General features: G+C 39.1%; 1 protein-coding gene across 6 annotated transcripts in view; it reads right to left on the reverse strand.

Moving 5' to 3' along the window:
* Positions 1 to 359: 359 nt before the first annotated feature.
* The window catches only part of LDAH (lipid droplet associated hydrolase), a 111123-nt gene continuing 88143 nt past the window's right edge, over positions 360 to 23339 (reverse strand). For 5 of the 6 annotated variants that reach the window (XM_053939062.1, XM_053939065.1, XM_053939064.1 and 2 more), the window contains 2 exons: positions 13027 to 13109; positions 360 to 679 (listed from right to left, as the gene is read on the reverse strand). In XM_053939062.1, the coding sequence (XP_053795037.1) occupies positions 488 to 679; positions 13027 to 13109 (275 nt within the window). In that variant the 3' untranslated portion in view covers positions 360 to 487. Of the gene's footprint in view, positions 680 to 3406; positions 3484 to 13026; positions 13110 to 23339 lie in introns of all 6 variants that reach the window. The other variant, XM_053939068.1, reaches the window with a different exon arrangement.

Consider the following 23339-nt stretch of genomic DNA (forward strand, 5'->3'; position numbering starts at 1 on the left):
CCTCTGACCCAGAGGAGACAACGTCAGGGCTGCCCAGGGCCTTGGGCTGCTCTGGCTGCCATGCACCTGGCTTACACAGAATGGTGAGACATGAGGAGAGGGCCAGGCCTTTCACAGCGTAGCAGGACCCATTGCCAGGACCCACCCACATCCTGACACTTCTCCAGCAGAGACTGGGGTGGCAGTAGCTCAGGTACAGTTGTATCAGCATTGTCTAGAGCGCCAGCAGGCAATAAATATTCCACCCTTTGCCAAGTCTTCCAGAGTCCTGAAGACTTGGGATGAAACTACATAAGCACTGAGACAATAAAACTGTACTTTGGACCAGCCAGTCTCTCTTTAACTTTCTCTAAGACATCTCAATAGAAAACAAGCTATAATCTATAGTAAACATAAAAAAAATAAGACAGACTCTCTCACAAAAAAAAAAAAATTACACGTTCACAAAATAATTACATCATTTTCTTGTTGATCACTGAATTAGTGTTTATAATTTGGTCAGATCATCCTGTAGCCAGTCTGTGATCATGGCAGCCATCTCCTTGCTGGCATCAAGCACGAAGGCATGGCGGAGCCCCTTCTCACAGAGCCGAATGTCCCCGTCTGGAAAATCCATTTTGATCTCATCGTAGTAGTGCTGTGGACACCAGCTGTCTCCAGTTCCATAGTAAAAAATCAGCTAGAAAGAAAAGCATATCAAATAATCAGTGTGGACAGTTACTGATGGAGCAACCAATACAATTGTTTGGAAATAAGTAATACATCAAATCCTGAGATACACTGTGAGGAATAGCAGATCAGTAATTCTTGGTTGTTTCCAGGTCTGCAGGTCTCCAATTAAATGCTCTGCAACTCGGTTTCCTCACCTGCAAAACTGTGGAACACAATACAGGTTTAACTCTGAAAACAGAAATCTGCTGATGAAAGTCTGTCTGACTTAGTAAATTTCTTATTATGGCTCAAAACATCGAGTTGTCCATGGAGTCCACCCCCAAGCAGCCCAGCCTCTGTGTTTTCCATAGCTGTTAGCAGTTTCCTGTGTTAGCTTTCCAGCTATTTTAAAAAAGCATGACCAGGCACATCTTCACCTATATTAGGTTGCTCAAATCCCCATCCAACCTGACCTTAAATATTTTCAGGGCTGGGGCATCTCCATGACCTCTCTGGGCAACCTGTGCCAGTGTCTCACCACCCTTGTTGTGAAAACACTTCCTCCTGATAGCTAGTCTGAACTGATCCTCTTTCAGTTTAAAACTACTGCCCCTTGTCCTATTGCAATAGGCCTTGCTAAAAATTTTGTCCCATTTTTCTTACAGGCCCCCTTTAGGTACTGGATGGTGCTCTAAGGTCTCCTGGAACCTTCCCTTCTCCAGGCTGAACTGTCCCAACTCTCTATCTTATCCTTGTGAAGTGCTGCCTGTGTGGAGTGCAGGCACCTCCCAGAGACCAACAATTTTCTTCTGGGTTGTAACTCGGAACTAAAATTCTACAAAAGTCCATTTTGTTTTGATCTTGCCCAAATAACCTTGGCCAATGACATACATGAAGCAGGTGCCACCTGCCCTAGAGCCCACCTGAACACAAAAGTTGTAAATTCCAGGAAAATACCATCTTCAGGGAAGAGTCTTTTCTCTCTGTTAGAAACAGTGAATGTCATGTTTCCCCAAGTCATCGTTTCTCCTCATTTTCATCTCGACTTTGCATGCTATAGCTGTGCTTTTCAATTTCTGTAAAGTATATCAGGGGAAAGTAGTTTTCTGGGAGAGAGTAAAAACCTATGGATTTCAGACTGTACAAGAACAAGATTAATGGGGAGCACTTCTCATACTAAAATGTTTGAGTGCAGGTACCAGAAGGATGCTGATTGCTCAACACATCACACACAGCTTGGCCCAATTCCATTATTCACATTTGTTTCATATTTCATTTCTGTACTTCAGTGAATAATTGAGCAATGCTAACATAAATTAGGGGACAAGAAGTTTTCCTTTCATCACAAATATCTTCAATTCCATCATTTTTGTAGCCATGTGGAATATAAATAAATAGACCCACTGGGGTAGAGGTAGGCTAAGAGCCCAGACTGCATTTCACAAACTATTACAAGGTTTTGTCTAACTCACTTTTCTCTTGCTGAAGTTTGCCCAAATCTTGTACATTACTGATTATTGGCTATATCCAAAATATAGTATCTCAGTTGCACAGACACCAACCCCAGTTATACTTCTATTTATGTACAAAACATAGAACATAAACCATCCCATGTTAACAAACATTATTGGTTTCCTTTGTCACTCACTACTTGCTGAAAACAAGGTGTGTGTAGCTCTAGCAGAAAATTTCTTTTGCTCTTGCCTTCAAGTCATCAATCACAAGATATCACACTACCAGAAGTTCTCCAGAAAACCCAATGTAAAATGTCCAGATGCATTCAGGCCTTTTGGAAGCAAAACATCTGACCAAATTATGTTTAACCCTGGGCTCTATTACCAACAGATACAGAAATAAAGATTATGAAACTGAGGGAAAAAAAACAATGGAGCAGATCCAATTTAATGGAGTAATCCTTGAAATGGTTAGATTTTTTGAAGGGCAAGTCACAGAGACTCATCACATGATCATTTAGAAAAAGATGATAAGCCAATTACACTTACAAAGGTGGATAAAATACTTGGCTTATTCTGCATGGACTGTGAAATGGGCTGTTCTCCAGGTAGGGTTGTAAACTTGAGAACTCGCAGATTTGAAAATGCCTAAATAGAAGATTTATGTGCATTCTTAGCTTGCCCCTGGTATATCTGCATTACAGTTTAATCTTTCACTGCATGATCCAAAGGATCCTTGATTCACTCAATCCTCTGACAAGTTGACATTCAGCTGATGAGCTGCTATTTGATAGTATTTTTCATTTTAAATTCTGTGTGCGGTCTGAGGATTTATTTACTACATATTTCATGGTTTACAGACAAGATTTATTTTCTTTATGCTCTACATTCCTCTGGCATGCACTACTACAGGATTCACATGCTCACATTTATTAATTTAGTTTTGCAACACCTTAGTGGCAATTTTTATCTTCATTTCGCAGGTGGGGAGCACAGAAATTAATGTCAAACTACATTTATTAATATGAAAACATGTAGTGTAGAGTGAAACACCTTGAGCTGGTTTTCCAGTGTGTGCAGCATTACACACTATTGACTGTACTCAAAGGATAGCACTACTGGACTGCTTATGCAGGTGTTCTGAAACACTGTTTATCTGTCTGTAATACACATTTCAAGGTTTTAAATGAGATGTTCAGAAAAATGAGAACAAACAGTGACTATCTATGAAAAATATTGATGATTTCACCAAGAACCTATTCTCTTCAAAGTTTAGGTGCCTTTACAATCAACTTACTCACTTTCATTTCAATAGGCATTTTACCCCTTCTGCCACAGATGAGGTTGTACATCCTGCTGTCTCCTCCATTACACAGCTCTTTTGGTTAATGAAAGAAGAAAAAGAAAAAGGGATGTTTTAATGAAATATCAGCGCTGAATACTTACATGAAAAGTGTCAGAATTGAGGTCAGTGCTCCCCAACTGTGAAATGTTTGGTAATGCAACTGGTTTTAGCAGAACCTGTGTATACAGTCTGCCGGGCTTCGAGGAGGTAAACCAAACCTCAGGTATTTCACATGTGGCACCTACAAGTACTGCCAACATTGTCAACACCTCTAGATTTGCTGCTTTAGGCCCCTGTTCCTTAAGGTCATGGTGTAATTGAAAGAAGCAGCACTGTCAGCTTCTGGCCAGAGGAGCATGGGACACCTTCCTGCTGGTGTCACATTGGAGGCGTCCAGCACAGAAATTAATGATTTAGTTTGAAAATCTATGGTGTGTTTTTGGAGCAAATGTCCACTTTGTCCATATTTACCATACTTTGGATACCATACTTTGGACCACATGGAGTCCTTCCAACTGAAACTACAGCAAAGATGCTCTTCAGGATAACACTTAAAAAACTCCAGTCACCAATGGACATTTAGTCAACTGTTGGCCAAAATAATAACCCTCTCAGGCACCTCCATTGGGAACACCAGGTCCTCACCACTTACTCTCCATCTCTAAAAATTCCCTTCTGTTGTTCTGCTTCTGTTCTTAAGGCAAACGTAGTAAATGGCATCTGCTGAGAACAGGAACAATAAGATTTCAGAAATTTAGGTTCCATTCCAAGCAGAAAAGGGCAGAACTTTTACCAACTACTGGTCTTGCTGTCCAGTCATTTGCTCACTCTTTACAGGTATGACTTCTTGAGACCCTTTCTGGTCTCAAGACTGCCCTACACCCCCTTCGGTTCTTTATTTCAGTTTTATTCTCCATATCTCATTATTTCTAATTCCTACTACTTCTGTTTCTTGTTCTCGTCCCCCCTTCTTGCCCTGCAAAGTCCAAATTTTAGTCTCCTGGGTCCTCCATCTCCTTTTGAGTCCCAACTCCAACCCCAGTTGTTTTTTCTAGAGCCTTTGCTCCCAGAGCTGTTCCCCAAGCATCTCTCAGAGTAGCAGTTGTTCCTGTCAGCAGGATTGAGTTCAGTTCAGCATAAAGACATCTATATACAGGTCACTGTACTGTGGTGTTTACCAGGCATCTCAATTTCCATCACACATTCATGAAAGATGGCCTTGCTTGGGTAGTTCCAAGCCACCACCTCATATGGCACCAGAAGCCTTCCTTTGGCCAAACAAACAAAGCCTTTGGTTCTTCCTGCCTCCTCCTCCTCCTCCTCTCTGTTACTGCTCCCTCACTAGTTACCTCTACTGGCTCAGAGCATGTCTCCTCTACACAGGAATGAGAAGCTTCCCTCTCCAAGCTAGGAATTGCTACCATGAGAAAACAGTGCATTTTCCCCGAGTTTTATTTGTAGACATTGTAGAATCCTTTGGATTGAAATAAAACCAGTCAAGGTAGGAAAGACACTTGTGTCATACATGCAACTAAGTAAGGTCTGGGTCTGTTATAATCAACTAAGAACAGTTTTTAAACAGATGGTTTGGGGAACTTGATTTGATGCTGCACTTATTTTGCCTGCTTATTTCATGTGCAGGTGGTGGTGTGTGCACTCTGTCCATGTGCCCATGCCTGCACATCCAAAACTTTAACAGAAGTGTTTTATAATTGCAGAATTGTTTTCAAAATGCTTCCTTATTACTGGATTGTGAGAAAGACTAAGACTGCAATCAAGTTTTCAGTGATCTAGATGTTGGTACAGGACCTAGGAATCCTGACAGCTACTTGACTGCCATTTATGAGACAGAGGATCTCCTTTTGAATGACAAAATGTATCTGCTCTTTGCCTGTGTCATACACAGACATGAAATATACAGACTTTAAAATGCCACCCTCTTTCCTAATACATTTAAACAACATAGTTTTAGATATATTTAAATAAAAGTTTTCAGAATCCATCTTCCCATCTTAATTTTAACATCAGGAGCTTTGCTATTGCAGCAGGCAGGCAGGAATAATTAACAAACCATGTGTAACCAGAGGCACATGGGATCTCCATTAATGTAGGGAACACTGGCATGCACTGCATGGCCTGCATGGCTCTGTAAAGTGCGTATTTTCCTGTGGATGGTGGATGGCTGTAAAGACATCCTGAGTCAGCACAAACACTGCAACAGCAATGGAAAGCTGCTGCCAATCTAAGCATTCAGAAATGATGAGTCAGGCCCCCAAAATAATTAGACTAGCTTAAAAATAAACAGATTTCCAAAACAATAAATAGGAAGTTCTTTCTGTTTTTGCTGTGGGCTTAAACTTTCCAATATTTGCATTTTTTAACTTTTCTGCCATGAGGGTGAGAGGATTATCTTTTATTCTTTTGCAATATTGAATGGTGAGACTTCCAGGTATTCCTGACTCAGAAGAGAAATGGCAGCTACCACTGGACATGACAAAGACTTTATGATTCCTCATGCAATATCCTGCTTGCTATGAGTGACTAAAACATGTCCTCCATCAGGATCTGCTGTTGAAGGCACAATGAAGGGGAGGTGGGCTGTCTTTGCCAGCCATTTCAATGCTGCATTTGAAATAGTTATGCAATTTCTAAACTCCAAATAGCTTTAAAATAACAGCAGTATTCTTAGATGATGATCTACCATTAAATGGCTCAGAAGTATTTTCAACCTTAGCTTCTGTAAAATAAAACACAAGTCTGAATAGGGTTCTGTCAGCCTCATACCCTGTAATATGCTATGTGTACTCTGACACTGCACAATGATGGCAGCTGCTAAGTAAACATCAGAAGAATCTGAGATTTGTATCAACAGGATGTTTACATTTTAAAGAGTTTCTAAGAAAATAATAAAGATTTCCTGCAGTTGACTCCATTGGCACTCGTTATAGTATGTATGACAGTTCACAGAAGTACAAATTACAGAAAGATTTATTTTCTGCCTCTTCTGTAACTGTCATAGACCAGCACTGAAAAATAAATCAAAAAAGTTAAATATATTAATTGAATTTGTTATATCTCTCTGGATGTTGGTACATGTTATAACAACTTTAGAATCTTATGACATGAGCAGGCTTCACTCCAGCTGATGGCCAGGAGTGAAGGACTGATCTCTGTGGATATAAAGGAGTGGCACACATGCAATAGCAGGACTGCACCAGTGTCCTTGTCGAAATCCTTGTCTCTGATACATTCACATTTTATCAATATTACTCCCACATGCATCCCAGAATTAATTTTAGTTTCAACCAAAGTTTATAGAAAATGACTTAGCTTCTCTGGAATTATGAAAGTGTCTCCACCTTATCCTGCCAAAAGAATAGGATAAATGACATGGGAACAGATTGGTTTGGGACATACTTTTTTAAAAATTTGCTTCAGCTGTACTTTGGCTTCTGGGAATTCAAAGAGCTGGCATTGCCTTAGGAAGCCCTAAATGCTTTGGGATATGGTTCTCTGAGATACCATCTCTTTCCCTCATGATCCTGCCATGGCTGAGATCAGCCAGTTTGATGGTCCTGGGGAACTTGCTTCTCAGCTTGTTTTACCAGAACTGGGTTTTCTCAGCTTTCCAAAGGCAGTGTGAAACCAAATGTTTTCAGTTGGACTGTTTTGAGAAAAGGCAGTTGACAATCTGGGGTCTGCGATTCTCTTTATAAATACTGACCTGTAGGACTTGCAGCAAAGGTGTAATGGGTAGTTCAAATGCTTGTGGTGAGTTTATTTAACATAATGGTGGCCAATGTTGTTAAACCAGCATTAAAAAAAAAACAAAACCAGCTTCCCTGGTCTGGAAAGGAGGTGAACAAACATTTTACTATCAGAAAAATTAGGATGCAATCCCTTAGATAGGCCCTGATGTAGTGGCTACTTTGCATGTGATTCCAGGTGTGTGAGTGCTCTCCCCAGTGTCAAGTATTCAAGTATTCTCACACAGTTTTCATGCCTTTATCAATGTTGAGACTTGGTAAATCAACAAAGGCAAAAGGGCTTCTCTAACTCTGCTGCAGTTTATTATCAACACTACTGGCTGCTCTGCACAAAGACCCATAAGATCAAGAGAGACCACTTTTATTGCCACTTTCTCACAGATAATGATGGTCAAACTCAATGCAAAGTAATACTGTGCTTTCAAAAAGGATGCACAGGATTTATCAACAAATCAGGGTGATTAACTTATTTATATTATCTATCTTACTTTTAAAGACTTAAAAGCATTTTGAGGGTATATATTTAGATGTGTCAGGAACATGAATATTTCAGAAGTCAAGTCTGTATAAATACCAAAATAAAAACAAACAGACTTGAAAACACTATTTAAGCAATACTACTGCTGGGACAGATTCTTCCAACTGTATTTACTGCAAACAGATTTTCCCTCTGAGTATCAACCTGACACTGTCTACATTCAGTGGGACTTTATGTAAGGTAAATCAGTCAAATCTCTCTTGCAACAGCAGGATCAGCATCTGGCTGTAAAAGGCAATGCTCCCCAGTGGTGTGCACAGTAGAAGCTAAGAAATAAAGGGGCAGTAAGGGGTTGGTGGTAACTTTTAAATGTTCTTCAGAAGGCTGGGGAAATACTGCTGTCTTTGCTCACTGTGTGTAGCATACACCTTATACTCACCCCAAAAATTTTGGAAATTCTTATAATCACTTCTTTACTAGAATACCACACAGCACAAATGATGGTAACAGGCGCTCAGTTACAGAGTGAATGAGACATCACAGGTAAGCATACTGTGGTACACTGACTTTTTAAAATGCTCACTGGGATCCTTTTCACCAAGAAGAGAGACTGCTGATTCCTGATTAGGCATTCTGGGCACCTCAAAGAAAATTTTGTTCTTGTGGTTAAATGACACCAAAATCCCCAAGCAGATGTGCAACTTCCCTGGCTTCAACTCTGCACCTCCAGGGAGTGCAAGCCAACAAGGATGTGAGACCAGCCAAAAAAAGAGGTGTCCTTGGCTAGAGAGAACACTTTACACCTATTCAGAAAGAGTTTTTGGAAGGTTTTTCACAAATGTAGGCAAGCACCTCACTCAGGCTGTGGGCAGGAGAAGTATTTATAACATTCTTTTAAGCGTGTATCTTCAGATCATACTCCTGTCACTGTGAATAACTACTAACCCCCATGGATGTCTACAGAGACTCAAACAAAAAGACTAGGCAACATCAAAACAGTTGCCTCAGGGGTCAAAATAGTTCTTGATTGATTAGTTTTAAAAAATTTCTCTAGCAGGACAATCTTGCAAAAGAAAAGTGTAGCACTTCTCTGTGGAGAGGAAATACTTCATTCTTCAGCCTTTATTCTAAATCTCTGCATGTCATGGTTTAGTTGATACTTTTGGAGAACACATTATCTATGGTATCATTAGTGTGATATAAATTTGCACTGCTTTAAATTCTAGATATACCATTGCAATAAGCACAAAGTAGTAAACAGAGACTTCATTAATTCAATTATTTCTAAATTGTATTTCTTCCCCACTTAACCATCCATAAGGTCCATAAGCCACCTACAATATAAACTTCCACAGTTTGAATGAAAATAGATTAATAGGTCAATAAATTTCCAGTTTATAACTTTCTTCTCAGACAACAGGTTGGGTTTTTTTTCATCTTTGTATTTCTAATTCAGATGTTTCCTGTCTTTTTCCTTATGCAATCAATGCAACGGCTACACCAGACCATTGGCAAAAAACTCAAGGAACATATAAATGTTTTTGGTTTAACATGCCAGCCAAAAGAATCCTGATTTGCAGCTGGGAGGAGATGGTTTATGATTTTAAAAAATTATGAACCACTAAAAAAGTTCACAGATTCAGGAATTCCTGAAGCCTGTGGAAGCTCTTCAATGGATTTAAAAGGGCTTTGGAGCAGATCCTACAATTCAAAATAGGACTATTGTGTATTACACGTGGACTAATGAACCAGATATACCTCTCAATAAATACAAAATCTGAGGGGTGATTATTTTAAGAGAATTTCCTCTGTAAGCACCTAGTTTTACCCTTTCATGCAATTATCTTCTTGATTTATATAAGGTTATATTTATTATAACAGGTTTATATGCTGAGAAAAAGACTCAGTAAGTCTAAAAAGAGAACAATGAACAGGGCATGCTGCAAACTTAAAAAGCTAAGTGCTGTAGAGAATCTCTAGAAGGAAATATCATTGTCCGTTCCAGGAATGCCCAATACATCCATTTTCCTCTGCCTTTTAATTTTTTTTTTTTTATTCTGTAAAAGCTTCATGATGGTCTGTGCTGATCCATCTTTTCAGAACATGGAATTACACCCACTTCCTCTTGTGCAGGAATAAACTTTTTCTAGTTCAGTAGTATCTTTACCTCCAGCTTCTGTTAGGAAAGGGAGCTGGTGTTATTACAGCAAAAGAACATAGGTAGCTCAGCTTAGACGTGATCGGCTAATAATTAACCTCCAAAGCTGAGGAAATCTTTTATCAGTATGCCTTAACTTATTTGTTTGGATTTTCTGGTTTATCACAACCCCCCATGTCACTGCAATATGAAGCTCAAATTCCTGTATGTCCATGTACTGCTTGATCAGGACAAACAGTTTTACACAATATTTCAAAGGCTCTATCATATTACTTTCTTAGAAGATAGGTCTCCATCCTCCTCATACAGTTCCACTGCTATTTAATGTGCACAAGTCCTGACTTGAAAAGAGTTTAAGTGAAAAACCTCACTTAATTATCCAAACAATATTCCAGCTCCCATTCTTTCAACATAAGTCCAAGCAATTAACTTTGTTAGACTAAGAATCTGCAGTCTGGTGATAAAATTTCTCCTGGTCCCTAGCTAGTATTAATTATAGCTAAACCTGGACATGGAAAGATTGGAATAATTTTGTGTCTCTTCTTTCAGATCACAGAATGCAAATAAGATCCAGAAATAACTTTTCTATTCTGCAGCAGCTGGCAAAATCAGGTGTTAAGATTGGCTTTTACCATATGATCACAGCGACTACTAAACAGTATAAATTTTTTAAAGGAACAGCTTGCCAGTTCTATAGCAACTTGGACTATAGTTCCTGTTTTTATAAACTTCCAACCTTTATAAGTTAAGCCCATTTTTATTGTCAATACTCTTCACATTTAACATGATGCCAACTGAATTTTTTCCCTTAATTCTTACATTCCCAGAAATTACTAGAAGATGAAAAAAGAGAAGCATTTAGCTTCACTTTTAAACCTGCTTTTTCTTCAGTTTGCTAACTCTTACAAGCTTGCTTCAGCTTTTTGTTTTCTTGAGTGTGTTTGCCACACATGTATGAGGACACAGAAGAATCAACAAAAGAAAGTTAACACAGGTTTAAAACAGCTGCTGCCTGCCAAGGCCATGCTTAGATTGACAGAGTCAACAAAAGCACAGATGGAACAGACTAGGACACCTGCAAACTCTTACTGTTAGCTATGGGCCTTCATTCAGTACAAGAAATCGTATTTTTTTAATGTGATATCAAATCACATAATTTGTAATGTGAAGCATCTGATAGACCACCTGAAGTCACTGGAGCAGCAGCTGATTGTCACCACCACTGTCCCACCCAACAAAGCATTTCTGCTTAACTTCAAGCACCTGTGCTTGTGATTAACATTTCCACAAGCACCTGGAGCCCTGCTCCTGCAGTCTTCACTTTGTACCCTGGCCAACATAGGGACCTGCTGTCCCACCCTTCAGGGCACTGACAGCCCTCACCAGCCTCACCTGGCCCCCAGCCCACACTTCTGCACAGGGCTCCAGGGTCTCCAGCTCTGTCCTTCGTAAGTCTCAGCCTCCCAAGTGACACTGTGGAGTGACTTCAGCCCTGGCCCTGTGTCCCAGACCAACATCAGATACACACTACACACAGCTTGACACCTGGATGGCTCCCACCTTGCAGCTTCCCTTCCACCATGTCTTTGGCAATCCCTCCTGGACAGACTTTGGGCCCATGTTTAGCCTTGTCTCCACTCCTGTCTCTGCCCCTGTCCTCTTTTGCTCCTCACTGGATTCTCTGGATGGATGCTGGACCTGTAACATTGATCTGCCTTGTCTGGGACAGTCAATAGACCCTGCTCCTGTGCTCTGCTCAGGTGCTGTGGGACTGCATCCTGCTTGGAGAGGGCACTGCCTGTGTGGGGTCAACCTTGGCTCATGGTTCAGGGAACAGGCAGATCCTCCAGCTCTGTTACACTCAGAGGAGTGATTCAGTCAGTAAAATCAACCATTTTCCTTGAATTCACTGGGCTTTGGATCAACCCATGGAAAGTTTTTTTTAAGACAATGGGAGTATTTGCAGTCTGCAAGATGAGCCCTTCAGACTCTTCACTGAGATTCCCCAGAAAGTGCAGAACTTTGAGTGCTCTGCAACAAAAATGAGAAAGCCCAGACATGCCAGGTACAGTGCAGGGATCCCTGTTAATGTGTGCTACTTCAACTCCTTTAAAATATGAACTTTCAAAGTGCAGAGAAGGCAAATGGGCTAACTAAAAATTAAGTCTATTTTCAGCCACAAAAAGAAAGATTGTTTTATGAAATGAACTTTATACCATTTCTATTTAAAAGGCACAGAGTAATTTTACATAAATCTAGGACCTCTGTCCTAGAAAACTCCATTCTCTGAGGAAAATTTATTCCAGTGCAAAGTGTTAGAATCATTCTTCCAGCAAAAGGACAGGGATGATACAGAAAAATGTAGAGAGGGAAAGGAACACAGTAGCATGTTACCCTGATTAACTACTTACACAGAGGCTATCTTAATAGAAGTTTATTAAATGTCACAGTTTTCTGGCTCATAAGCCATCTGGAATTATCTGACCATGGTCACACTATTAAATTATCTCAGCCTCCAAAACATGGTGACCACAGGGTGACCACATCAGAACTCCAATTAGAACAGTTCCTGGCCTGTGCCAACCCTTGAACTGTGACTGGGAAAATGCAATTAGTCCAGATAAGAACTTTACAGAATCTCTTTCAACAATAAATCCATACAGACAAGAAAGCTCAGTATGAGAAAGGTCCCTGAAATGAATTAATTTACCTGTAGAGCAGTAGCTCCAGCTTCTGAGGAACTTCTCTTATGTTACAATCCAATGGGTGAAATGGTGGAGCCATAATTTTGCTGACTCCTCTCTGTTCCATTTTAAAGCTATGGAAGATTGAGCCTGCAGAATTCCATAATATTTGACACCCCACGTGTGTGATCAGAACTCAGGTAACTACAGGCCCCACTGGGAACCACACCTCATGCCCAGCCAGAACACAGACTGCTTATCCTCCAGCAAGGTAAGCAAACCAGATGGTTCGTCTGATAGTGATGAATGGTACATCTACAAAGGTGTGGATCAACACATTTTAAGAATCAGTGACCCCTTTAATGTAATGACATTCACAAAAAAGCAGAATCAAGCCTGCTGAAATTCTTGTTTTGCACAAATGTAACTAGGTGTAACATCTTCTCGTGCATGTGGGCTCCCTTTGAAAACTGGGGATTAAATAGTTACCTTCTTTAAATTTTGCTTTATGGTTGTACTGTCTCTCTCCACCACCTTCATCATTTCTTGGCTTGCCATGTACAAGATGTTGGCTGCAGAAAAAGAAACAAGCAATAATGTAAATACATAGCAAAACTGTTAAAAAGAACAATACAGACACAACTCTGCAAAAAAGGAGAGCAACTAGAGCAGTCATCGTCTTGACAATCCCATGGAAAAGAATGCCACTGACAGAGCAGTTTGTCTCACTTAACCAAATGATTAAAAAGGCATACAGACTGAATTAACTCACCTCCTATTAATTAATTCCATAATGAATGGAAAAGGAAAGGATTTTTCAATTGTAACTCTTATCTATCTATCCTACAGACTTCTAGATCAGTCCATAGTGAGGACTTTCTCTCTCCTGACCAGAGAAAGAACTCTAATGACTAGCTTGTGTAGCAAGCACATTCCTCTCTCTCTCTCTCAGGATTTTTCATAAAGGTATACAGAGAGAAATGAAAGAGAAAACAATTTCTATTTCTGCTCCTTGTTTTTCTCTTGTGGAATTGTTTGGAGAATTGTTTACCTAGAGTGATCACTTGGTTGGATCATGGTGGATTGTTTGGACCTGATGGCCAATCAGATCCACACGTGTCTGGACTCTGGCGAACAGGATCATGAGTTGTGAGTAGTTAGATATGGTAGTTAGAGGAAGTAGCATGTAGTTTTTATACTTTTATATAGTATATTAATGTATTATAGCATAATTATAATAAAGAAATCATTCAGCCTTCTGAACTAAGTCAGACATCATCATTCTTCCCATTGGGTTCGCCAGCATCTACAACAAGCTTGCACTACATGCTTTTAGAAAGGTAAAGGTCAGTATGAAAATCCCCTATGAAGGGTTTTCAAGACTGGGCTTTAAATACAAAACATAAATTACAAGGCATTATTAAACAGTAGATTATTCAATTATTGACATCTCATTATGCAAGTCATTCAAACATTCAACACAAAAAATAATAAAAACAATGGCAACTACAAATATGTAGTTGTCCTGTGTAAAATTGATGGTACCTGTCCAGTTAGGACTGGACTGGACACCAAATATCTAGGCCTTAGCTCTCTGGAAAGTAAAGTATTAAAAATAGCTTAGTGCAATTTATTTTGAGTTGATCTGGAAGATACTGTCTCAGAGACATAAATGATTAGTCTAACATTTGGACACTTAATTAATTTTATGAAGTCTTGAGTTGAGGCATGTCCCCTGTATGTTAGACAGCAATGGAAACTAAGCACTTCTGAAAAGTGGGCTGGTTTTTCTGGATGCCTAAATATTCACCAATTTAAACATTCTGATACAGAAGGATCACAATGTCCACCTAGCCTGACTTCTCGTACAACAAAACCTACAGAATCTCAGCGTACAGTCCAAAACCTGGCTTTGAACACGCACTGTAGATTATAAATTCTGCTGCTAGAAAAAACATTGTATTCAACTGCAGAATCAGGAGCTGCTCCATGCATTATGTTTCCAGAATATGAGAGGATCTTCAAAGAGTGTTTTAATAAGGGCTAGCCATTTCTGTCATCATCACACTATACTGAAGAAATGTGAAGCCAGCCAATGAATTAGCACTTCTTTTATCTCTTTTTTTGGGCCAGTTAGCTTACTGGGCTAATAAAATGGCCAAGCCTCTCCTGACCTCTGATCACAGAGATATTCATAACCTATATGTGGGCATAAATGACAATATTCTACTTTCTCACCAGCTTGTAAAACCAATGTGGCTAAGTTATCCAAAAGCATTTCAATTTCTAGGTCTCAGAGTAACTGAAAGTATTCTAAGATACTAAATCTTCTCCTGAAAAACAGGAGAAAATGGAAAGATTCTGATAATTTAAAAAATCTGAACCAATGAAGTTTTGTGCACAAGTAGTTAATGACAGTGCTGGATCTGATGTTGCTTTGAGACAGGAGTAAAACATTCTCATACTGTGAGATAGCGAAGGAAATGGCAATCACATAGGTCTTTGGTGGTGACCAAAACATGGAGTTGGCTGAATTCCACCAGTGCTCTAAGGAAACAGAATGCCACTTAAGAGATGAGTGATGCCACTGGAGATCAAATGTTAATAGACAAAGCCAGTGCTCTCAAATGAATAAAAAAAAAAATCCTAGAAAGTAACATGTACTTCTGAGCCAGTCAAAGCAGATGCAATTCAGTTATAGGCCCGCAGAGCTCTGCCTTCTTCAATCAAACATTGAATGCAGCTCATGCAAGTTCTTCCTTTCCTTGACAAGATGAAAGGGTTGTCATAGACAATCCAATAAATTTGCTGGTCCCATCCTACTCTGCTTGGAAAAGTGGTCTGCTGTTTCATGTCTAGCAACCCAGTCATCCAATCCTGTGGTGCAGCTGGCAAAATCAGTGCATCTACAGCATTGTTGAGTTCATATCCTGACATTGGTTGTCTCCTCAATTCATCTTCAAACTGATGAATGACACACCTTGTTTTTAGAAAGATGCACATCTTCAAATGCATCTTCAAAAATCATCTAGGAAAAACTTAAATAAGAGATAGGAAAGAAAACTGGAACAAGTCCAGAGCAGGGTCAGTAAATTGACCACAGGGCTGGAGCACCTCTCCTGTGAAGACAGGCTGAGAGAGTTGGGGCTGTCCAGCCTGGATAAGAGAAGGATTTGGAGAATATTTATAGCACTTTCCAGTATCCAAAGGGGCTGCAACAGAGACAGAGAAGGAATTCTCACAAGGGCATGGACTAACACGATAAGGGGGAATGGCCTTAAGCTCAAAGACGGCATGTTTAGATTGCATATTAGGAAAAAATTCTTTACTGTGAGTGTGGTGAAGCACTGGCACAGGTTGCTTCAGAAGCTGTGGATGCCCCATCTGTGGAAGTGTTCAAGGCCAGGTTGGATGGGGCTTTGAACAATCAAGTCTAGTGAAAGGTGTCCCTACCCATGGCAGGAGAGTTAGAACTGGATGATCTTTAAGGTCCTTTCCAATCCAAACCATTCTGTAAGTCCATAATGAGGAATTCCATAAGTATGTAATTAATTTCTGATTGAGTTCTGTTTCTAATGTGATAACTCTATGACTTTAGTGCTCAGAACTATTACCTATAACTGAAGCTGTTTGCCAAAAGCCCTGTTCTGTATCAAGTCAGGATGTGGAAAGCAGCCCATGCTACTTTAAGTGCTGGTGATTCAGGTGACCAAGGTGGCTCACTGGATTTAGAGGATTTCTCAAAGCACTAAGTGTAAGAGCCTGGATTTGGTAGGATATCTGTGGCAACAGGACTTGTACCAAACGCCCTATATGAGGATCTCAGTATGTCAAGACTTCTACTTTCCAGCCCAGAATGCAGTTCTTGTTAGCAGGCCACAGTGGACAGCACACATGCACAGAGCTTCTGCATTACCTTGCAGTACCTGCAGTGGATGGAGGCCAGGGATGACAAATACCAGTGGCCCTCAGTGCAGAACCTGACAGATTCAACACTACTGGCATGCTGCAGGCAGCTCTCCACCCCCAGTTCAGTCATACAGTGGGAACAATAAGTACTGTCCCTTCTCCCATCTTCCTGGTTCCTCTGTCCTACCTCCTGTTCTCGGTGCTCTCTGCTCATACTTCTGGGTGGCTTGTGTGTTTTTTTCAGTAAATAATAAGAATTGAAGAGGAATTCACACATGTAGTAAACTGAGATTAATCACAGAGATACTAAAAGTAAAACTGTAAGACAGCAAAGGCAGTAAGGGCAGTACTTCAAAAGGAAATGTCTCTGAAGGTTTGGGCACTGTGCAAGAAAGGGAACCAGGAAGGCAGGATTAAGCTAAACCGGATGAACAGCAAGGTTCAAGAGTCTATTTCAACCAAACAGGAATCCTTCAAATTTTGGAAACATGATCCTAGGGAAACCAATAAACAGGAACTTAAACTTCAGCAGGCGTTAAGTAAGAGGAAATTGCAAAGAGCAGAAGTAGGTTTCCAAGAACAAACATTAAGGGATTTAAAAATAAACAATAAAATATTCCTTAGGTATATCAGAAAAAACATGCTTACAACAGAATTTGTATAGGCTAAGGGAGCAGCTAAAAAAGATAATGATGCTGTTTGGAAGATAAATTACTTTCCTTTATGGCATCCAACTTTCTTGTTCAATACATTCAGGAGGTTTTTGCTCTCTATATTCTTTTTCTGGTGATAACAATTTCTCTTTGAGTAGTGAGATATCAAGAAGTAGCAACAGTGGAGAGAGAACAAAGAATACATCAGAGCTAGAAGATATATTCAGGGTTTGAAAGAACTCTAAATAGAGAATTGCTGAGTTAATAACAATCTTGCTACACAAGAATCACCCTGTCCTATGGCTTTGGGAGTAGAAAATACTATCTAATTGCTACTGATTTTACAAAGGAAAATAGGATTTTACTGATCTTTAAATTCTTCAGTATGCACAACCAGTTGACAAAAATTACAGGTCTTTAAAAAACTCTTTCACATACGACACAACAAACTTTGGCTGGAATTAAACATCTATAAAATTAAAGGCTGTAATATGATAAGGAGTTTGAAAGCAAATAAAAAAAAAAGGCTTAGATAATCCTAACAATAAAGAAGGTCTAGAGTTCTCACAACTCTAAAAATAATAAATTTATAGCAATAAAATTTAAATAAATCCTCATAAATTAATACAATCTGAAATTTTGTTTTAAAATCTCTAAATAATTACTGAACACACCTGGCAAATTAATAATTTCTTCTATGGATTAAATCACTTCTCAAGATGACTCTATTTTCAATGATAAAATCTTTAGACCTTAATCTGAATTAAATTACTAAATTGAGGTGGAATGAATCCTGGCCAAAGATTCTAGTCCAGGTCAATATTAAAATAAATGGGTACCTGATTTCTTAATGATCTGGTAAAGTACTTTACTGACAGCATTTACACAGGACACGATGTTTGTCAGTTGTGAGGAACAGGCGGTGAGAATGAGACAGATTCGATGAGAAGAGAGAAAAAAAATCAATGCACTAATGAAATTCAAATTAAAGAAATCAAGATGCATGCAGAAAAAAGACAGAGTATTTTTTCCATTACTAGCTTACAATCAATGCAAAGAACGTAACTGGAATCCAGAGATCCCCCAGATGACTGGTGTTCATTATCTGCATTAACTCAAAAGTCCAATCAGACCATATACCAAGTTTCTTAAATAGTAGTAGGAGGATGATGCAGAATTCTGCAGTACCACTACAGATCACACCATGTGACCATACCTGAAGAACCATTTATTCTGTATGCTGACAGTCACAACCCCTGAGGGACACTGCAAAACTGAGAATGGTGGGGAAAACAATCAAAAAAGTACAATTAAAGATCTGTTGCCATCATGCTCGTGATACTTCATGACACACTGGTTTTCCCTCTCTTAGAGCACAAAATATTTAAATACAAAACAATAAAAGGAAATACTTTTTAATGTTAAATGCAATTAATTATGAACCTTGCTGCCACAGGAAACTGATCTGCACACATATTTGACACATTCACTTTAAGTGTGTTGCCCTGAGCTTCTCTAATTGTAAACACAGTAAATAAAATTAATTTTAGGGCAAATCTCTACAAAGGCCAGATACCTCATACTTACATCAACCTCACCTTTTAGGTACCATTCTCTACATCTGCTACTACTCTTTTCTGGTTTCCTATGGATATGACCAGTGGCTCCTCTTTCTCTTGAATTTTACTGATGCAGAATTTCAGCTTATGCCAGTGTGTCTCTCTCTTCAACAGCAGAGCTGCAGCTCTTTCAGCCCTTGTACCTCTTCATATGTATGAGAATTATGCCTCATTTTACAACATGTTAACCCACATGAATGAACTTGTGACCCACAACAGTCCCATGATATTTTCTTGTGGAACTATTCCTTAACCAGTAATTTACCATCCTTGTAAGAAATTTACACAGAACAACTTGGCTCTCTAATGAATGACAGCATTCTCCTCTCCTTGCCCCCCAGTCTTGTCTTAGCTTATGAAGGTCATTTTGATTCTGTCCCTCTCCAGCACATCTGCAGCATATTCTAGCATGGTGCTTTCTGTAACCTCAGCAAACACACACACTGTATTTCGCTGGTCACATCCCTAAAGCCACTGAACACTAAAGGAATGAAGATAAAACTGATGCAAAATCCTACTAGATATATCTTTCCAGTTTCAAAGATCTTCCTGAATCCCATTTTCCAGGTAGTCATACATTTGTCTAGTAGATGCTTCAGGTATATCATATTCCCCAAACTTTGTTAGAACGTAATGGGAGACACTGTAAATATTTTTATTATGGTCAAAATATCCTAAATTCACTGTTTCCCTCTAATCCACATTACTGTAAGATGTTTAATATCTGGGGAAAGCTATATTTAAAGATATACTATTATAAACCAGGAACAGTAAGCTCTCTTGCTGATACGGAATGTCAATCTGGGCTTCTTCAAAAAAGCTATTTTTCTCAGTGGCTAAGTCACAAGTTCAGGGAGAAATCTCTCTGCTATTTCCTAATACTATACTCTGCTAACCTTGGCATGTTTTGAATATTTAGTTCTTTCCTTTTCAAAAAAACTTGTTCTGTTTCCTTATTTCATGAATACCAAGCGGCTTTTTCTAAGGAAATAACTCAGAACTTACTTCTTTTGTGTGCAATTAGAAAGCCATCTCAAAAGGCTCTCAAGGACTGTTACTTAGAGCTTTTCAGCTGCTCTGAAAATCAGGTTGTGAACTGGGCACAACCAGATGCTGACACTTAAAAAATGAATGGCATCTGAAATCTTTCACCAGGTTTGGAGAGGAAGGATGTCCTGCGGGATCACCTACCCAGTGTTTGCTACATGGTGTTACAGTCTCTGGAAAGATTTCCAACCTGTGACAATGCTTGCTTTAGCAGGAAATCTCTAGAATCTCAGAATCATTACCAAGAGTCCTGGAAAAAATATTTCTTGGGTTTTATTGTCATGATTTCAACTAGAATATAAAATGCAATGTAGAGCCCACATGCTGAACTTCCTGTGTGAAGCTGTTGCACCCAAACCTGCAGAACCAGACACTGCACAAAAATAAAGCACATCCAGCAACCTGCAGCACTATGGCTCAAAATGCAAACGTAGGAAATGCACTTAATGGGCTGTGTGGAAGCTCTGCTGGAGCTGTGACCCCAGTGTCCATGCTGGGCTAGGGTGAGTGTGTAGCTTCAATCTGTTTGGCATCCAACACTGACACTGAAGAGAGAAATACCCAGGGTTCAGTAAAAGTAAAAGAAGACTGAAATAAATATTCTGAAAAATCATTAAAAGTGAAAGGTAAGACTGTGGGACGAAAGGTCAAGAGGCCTGGAATTTTTCTGAATTATCACTGAAATCCTCCAAGACCCTGTGCAAATTAAAAAAAATCTCTATGTCTCAGTTTTCTCATTTTAAAAACACGCTTCAGGCTGCTATGACAATGAAATGTGTTTTGTAGACTGTCTTAAAAATACTTGCAAGTGAAAAACATTGTGTAAAAATGTCTATAAATTAGTCCTTGAAAAATGTATTTCTTTATCAATAATGAAATTTACAGAGCTAAATTCATAATGTTCCCTTAGAATTGCTCACCACTACCTTGAACGTTGCTTTTTACAGTGATAAGTAACAAAATCTTCACAGCTAACTGATGAAGAAAACCTCAAAAACAGAGCCAAAGGTTAGTCTGAAAGTACCCAAAGTCAAAACACGCCTCTGTGAGAAAACTGTGCTGGTTGAACTTAAAATCTTTCTCTGAACTGGCTTACTGAAGCCAACACCAAAGGCTTGGAGGACCTAATACTGCACCCATACATTCTGCATAGGATGTGCTGCCTCTGATTTTAGCAGGAATGTTTGAAGTGACAGTGTTAAATATTTGAAGGATGAGAACTGTCCTGTAGCTTGAAATTTGTGTGTCTTCCACCAGTCCCTAACTGGTATTTGGTTCAACTGAAATAAGCTGATCCTGCCATAAAATGAAGGTGTACGCAGTGGTTGCCTGAGCTTTATAAGTTGTGCACTTGTAGAGCTTCCTCCCAAAAGCAAGGAGGGACTGAAGGAGGGACTTCACCAGTGATAAACCATGAGAACATTCAGTGTCTAAAGAACACAACACAGCTATGATGGGATGAGATGAACACCACTTGCATCAGCTCTTTTGGTAACCTGGATGTTCAGACCCTGAAATGAGGAGGGCGTTCTCACGGACATGAGTGTGAGTGCTCCACAATTCCAGTCACAACACACACAGTGGCTTGAAAGCTCTTTACTGGGCAAGGATGGTTTGCAGCATCAAGGCTGGAGTTAAATCCTAAATCCTGTCTCACAGGGATGTGACTTATGAAGCTATCTCTCTACCTGCTGAGGATACATAAACTGCAGCTCTCTCCTGAAAAGAGTTTGGAAGAAAGAAACAACAATTATTTTTTTCTTATCCTTTGCATGGAAGGCAAAAGTCCAGTGTCCCTGCATCCCTGCACTCTCAGCTCTATCTAGGAAACAGGCTCCTAACAATTTGGCTTTGAACCAGTCAAGGATTTCTAGGAAAAGAAATATAGAAGCTCTTTAGCTTTTCCTGTAAACATATTTTTGCTTATTCATTACGTTGATCTGGTTTGACAATCTAAAGCAAATTTGAGTGGGCTTTGTTCTTAATTTTCTTGGCATAATCCCATTCCTTCAAATCTGTACTTTTGCATATACTGGACTGATGCATGATGAGTCAGCCTGAGTCAGTGGGATAATCTAAAGCACAGAAAGTGAAGCTTATAACATGAATTTTTCCAGTATCATGGCCTTTGTAAATATTCCTTCATATGGATTTATTTCTAACAAAACAAACACAAAAATGTGGTTGCAAACCTACAGAAACTGGCCAAGGTACCTGGTGACAGCTGTAGAACCCCAAAGTGTTTTTATTATGTTCTATTCTATCTCAAGCTACTGATACCCCTTGTAATTAGTAACCAGGTCACCAAGATTTAATAACAAAAAAAAAAGCTAGTGTTAATTAGCCATCATAAATAATTAGGCCTAAGAGCTTAAAATGATTCAAAGTTTAAACAGACAAATACCATGTTTATTGTGTTTTTAACCTTCTTAAAATGCTGTAATTTTTCATAAGCATATCTTTTATATACACAGATTACCTTGAAAAATGGAAGCTCCTCATTTATTCCCAGGTCAGGCTTATGAAATTTACTGCCAACTTAGCTTCTCCCCATGATCCTGCCAGTGACCTTTTTCCTGCCCTGGTAGGATCATTCCCTCTCCATGGATTAAAGGTGATTAAGGATCAGTGTCAGTTCAGTCTCACACATTTGCTAAGCGGAGACGACAAACTGTGCCAAAATGTGTTTGATTTACTTGTGGGGGTTTTGTGATAGAGGAACCCTGATTGGACTCAAATCAAGGATCCAGAAAAGAATAGAGTGCTTTATATCATTGGTAGCTCTTTAACCCAAAGTGTCACAGCAAGGACTTAATATCCTTCAGTTAAATTATTAGTTTTCACAAACAATAATGACTGAAATCAATCAAGCTTTTCAATGCCTCGGGTTATTTAATCTCCAATTCAAGCAGCCAGTTGTTAGATGGATACCTATATCAATTGAGCTAAACTTCAAACACATTGATACAGCCACAGTGTAGCCAAGCAAATCATGTGTGAAATAGAAAACTTCCTGATTTTTAAGAAATGTAGGCTTAGCATTATTATTATTGTTTTCTAAAGATTTCAGAACAATAGTCAAAACCAATTTCTCATCCGTTGACTCTCTGGGTATTAAGAGATCTATGCTAAAACTTGGGAATTTCAGGGAAGAAACACATTTCTTCTTCAGGATAGATAAACTTTATACTTGATTCTTGAAGCAGTACAGAGATTTCCTGTACTTGGACAGAAATATGTGTTTTTCCTTAAGTCTCTATAATTCTTGCTTGATTATTGAATATCCAAAGAAGATTTGCCTGCTTATTTGCAAAAAAAAAAAAAAAAAGAGATTAGATTAGGGCTAATTAATCATAAACTCACACTAAAAACTGAAGGGTCACACTCTGTGGTCTGAGAAAATTTGAGATGATCTGGAACTATGTCTTTATGGAAAGAATTATTGAAAAAAATTACTTTGAAAAAAATTACATGGCGCACATATCCATAAACTATAAAAGGTTATGTATTTCTGACTTAATTCTGATGAACTTTCAGAGATATACATGCCCTATATTAATTTAAAAATAGCTCT

This window comes from Vidua chalybeata, chromosome 3 (assembly GCF_026979565.1).
Source record: "Vidua chalybeata isolate OUT-0048 chromosome 3, bVidCha1 merged haplotype, whole genome shotgun sequence".
Classification (NCBI taxonomy): domain Eukaryota; kingdom Metazoa; phylum Chordata; class Aves; order Passeriformes; family Viduidae; genus Vidua; species Vidua chalybeata.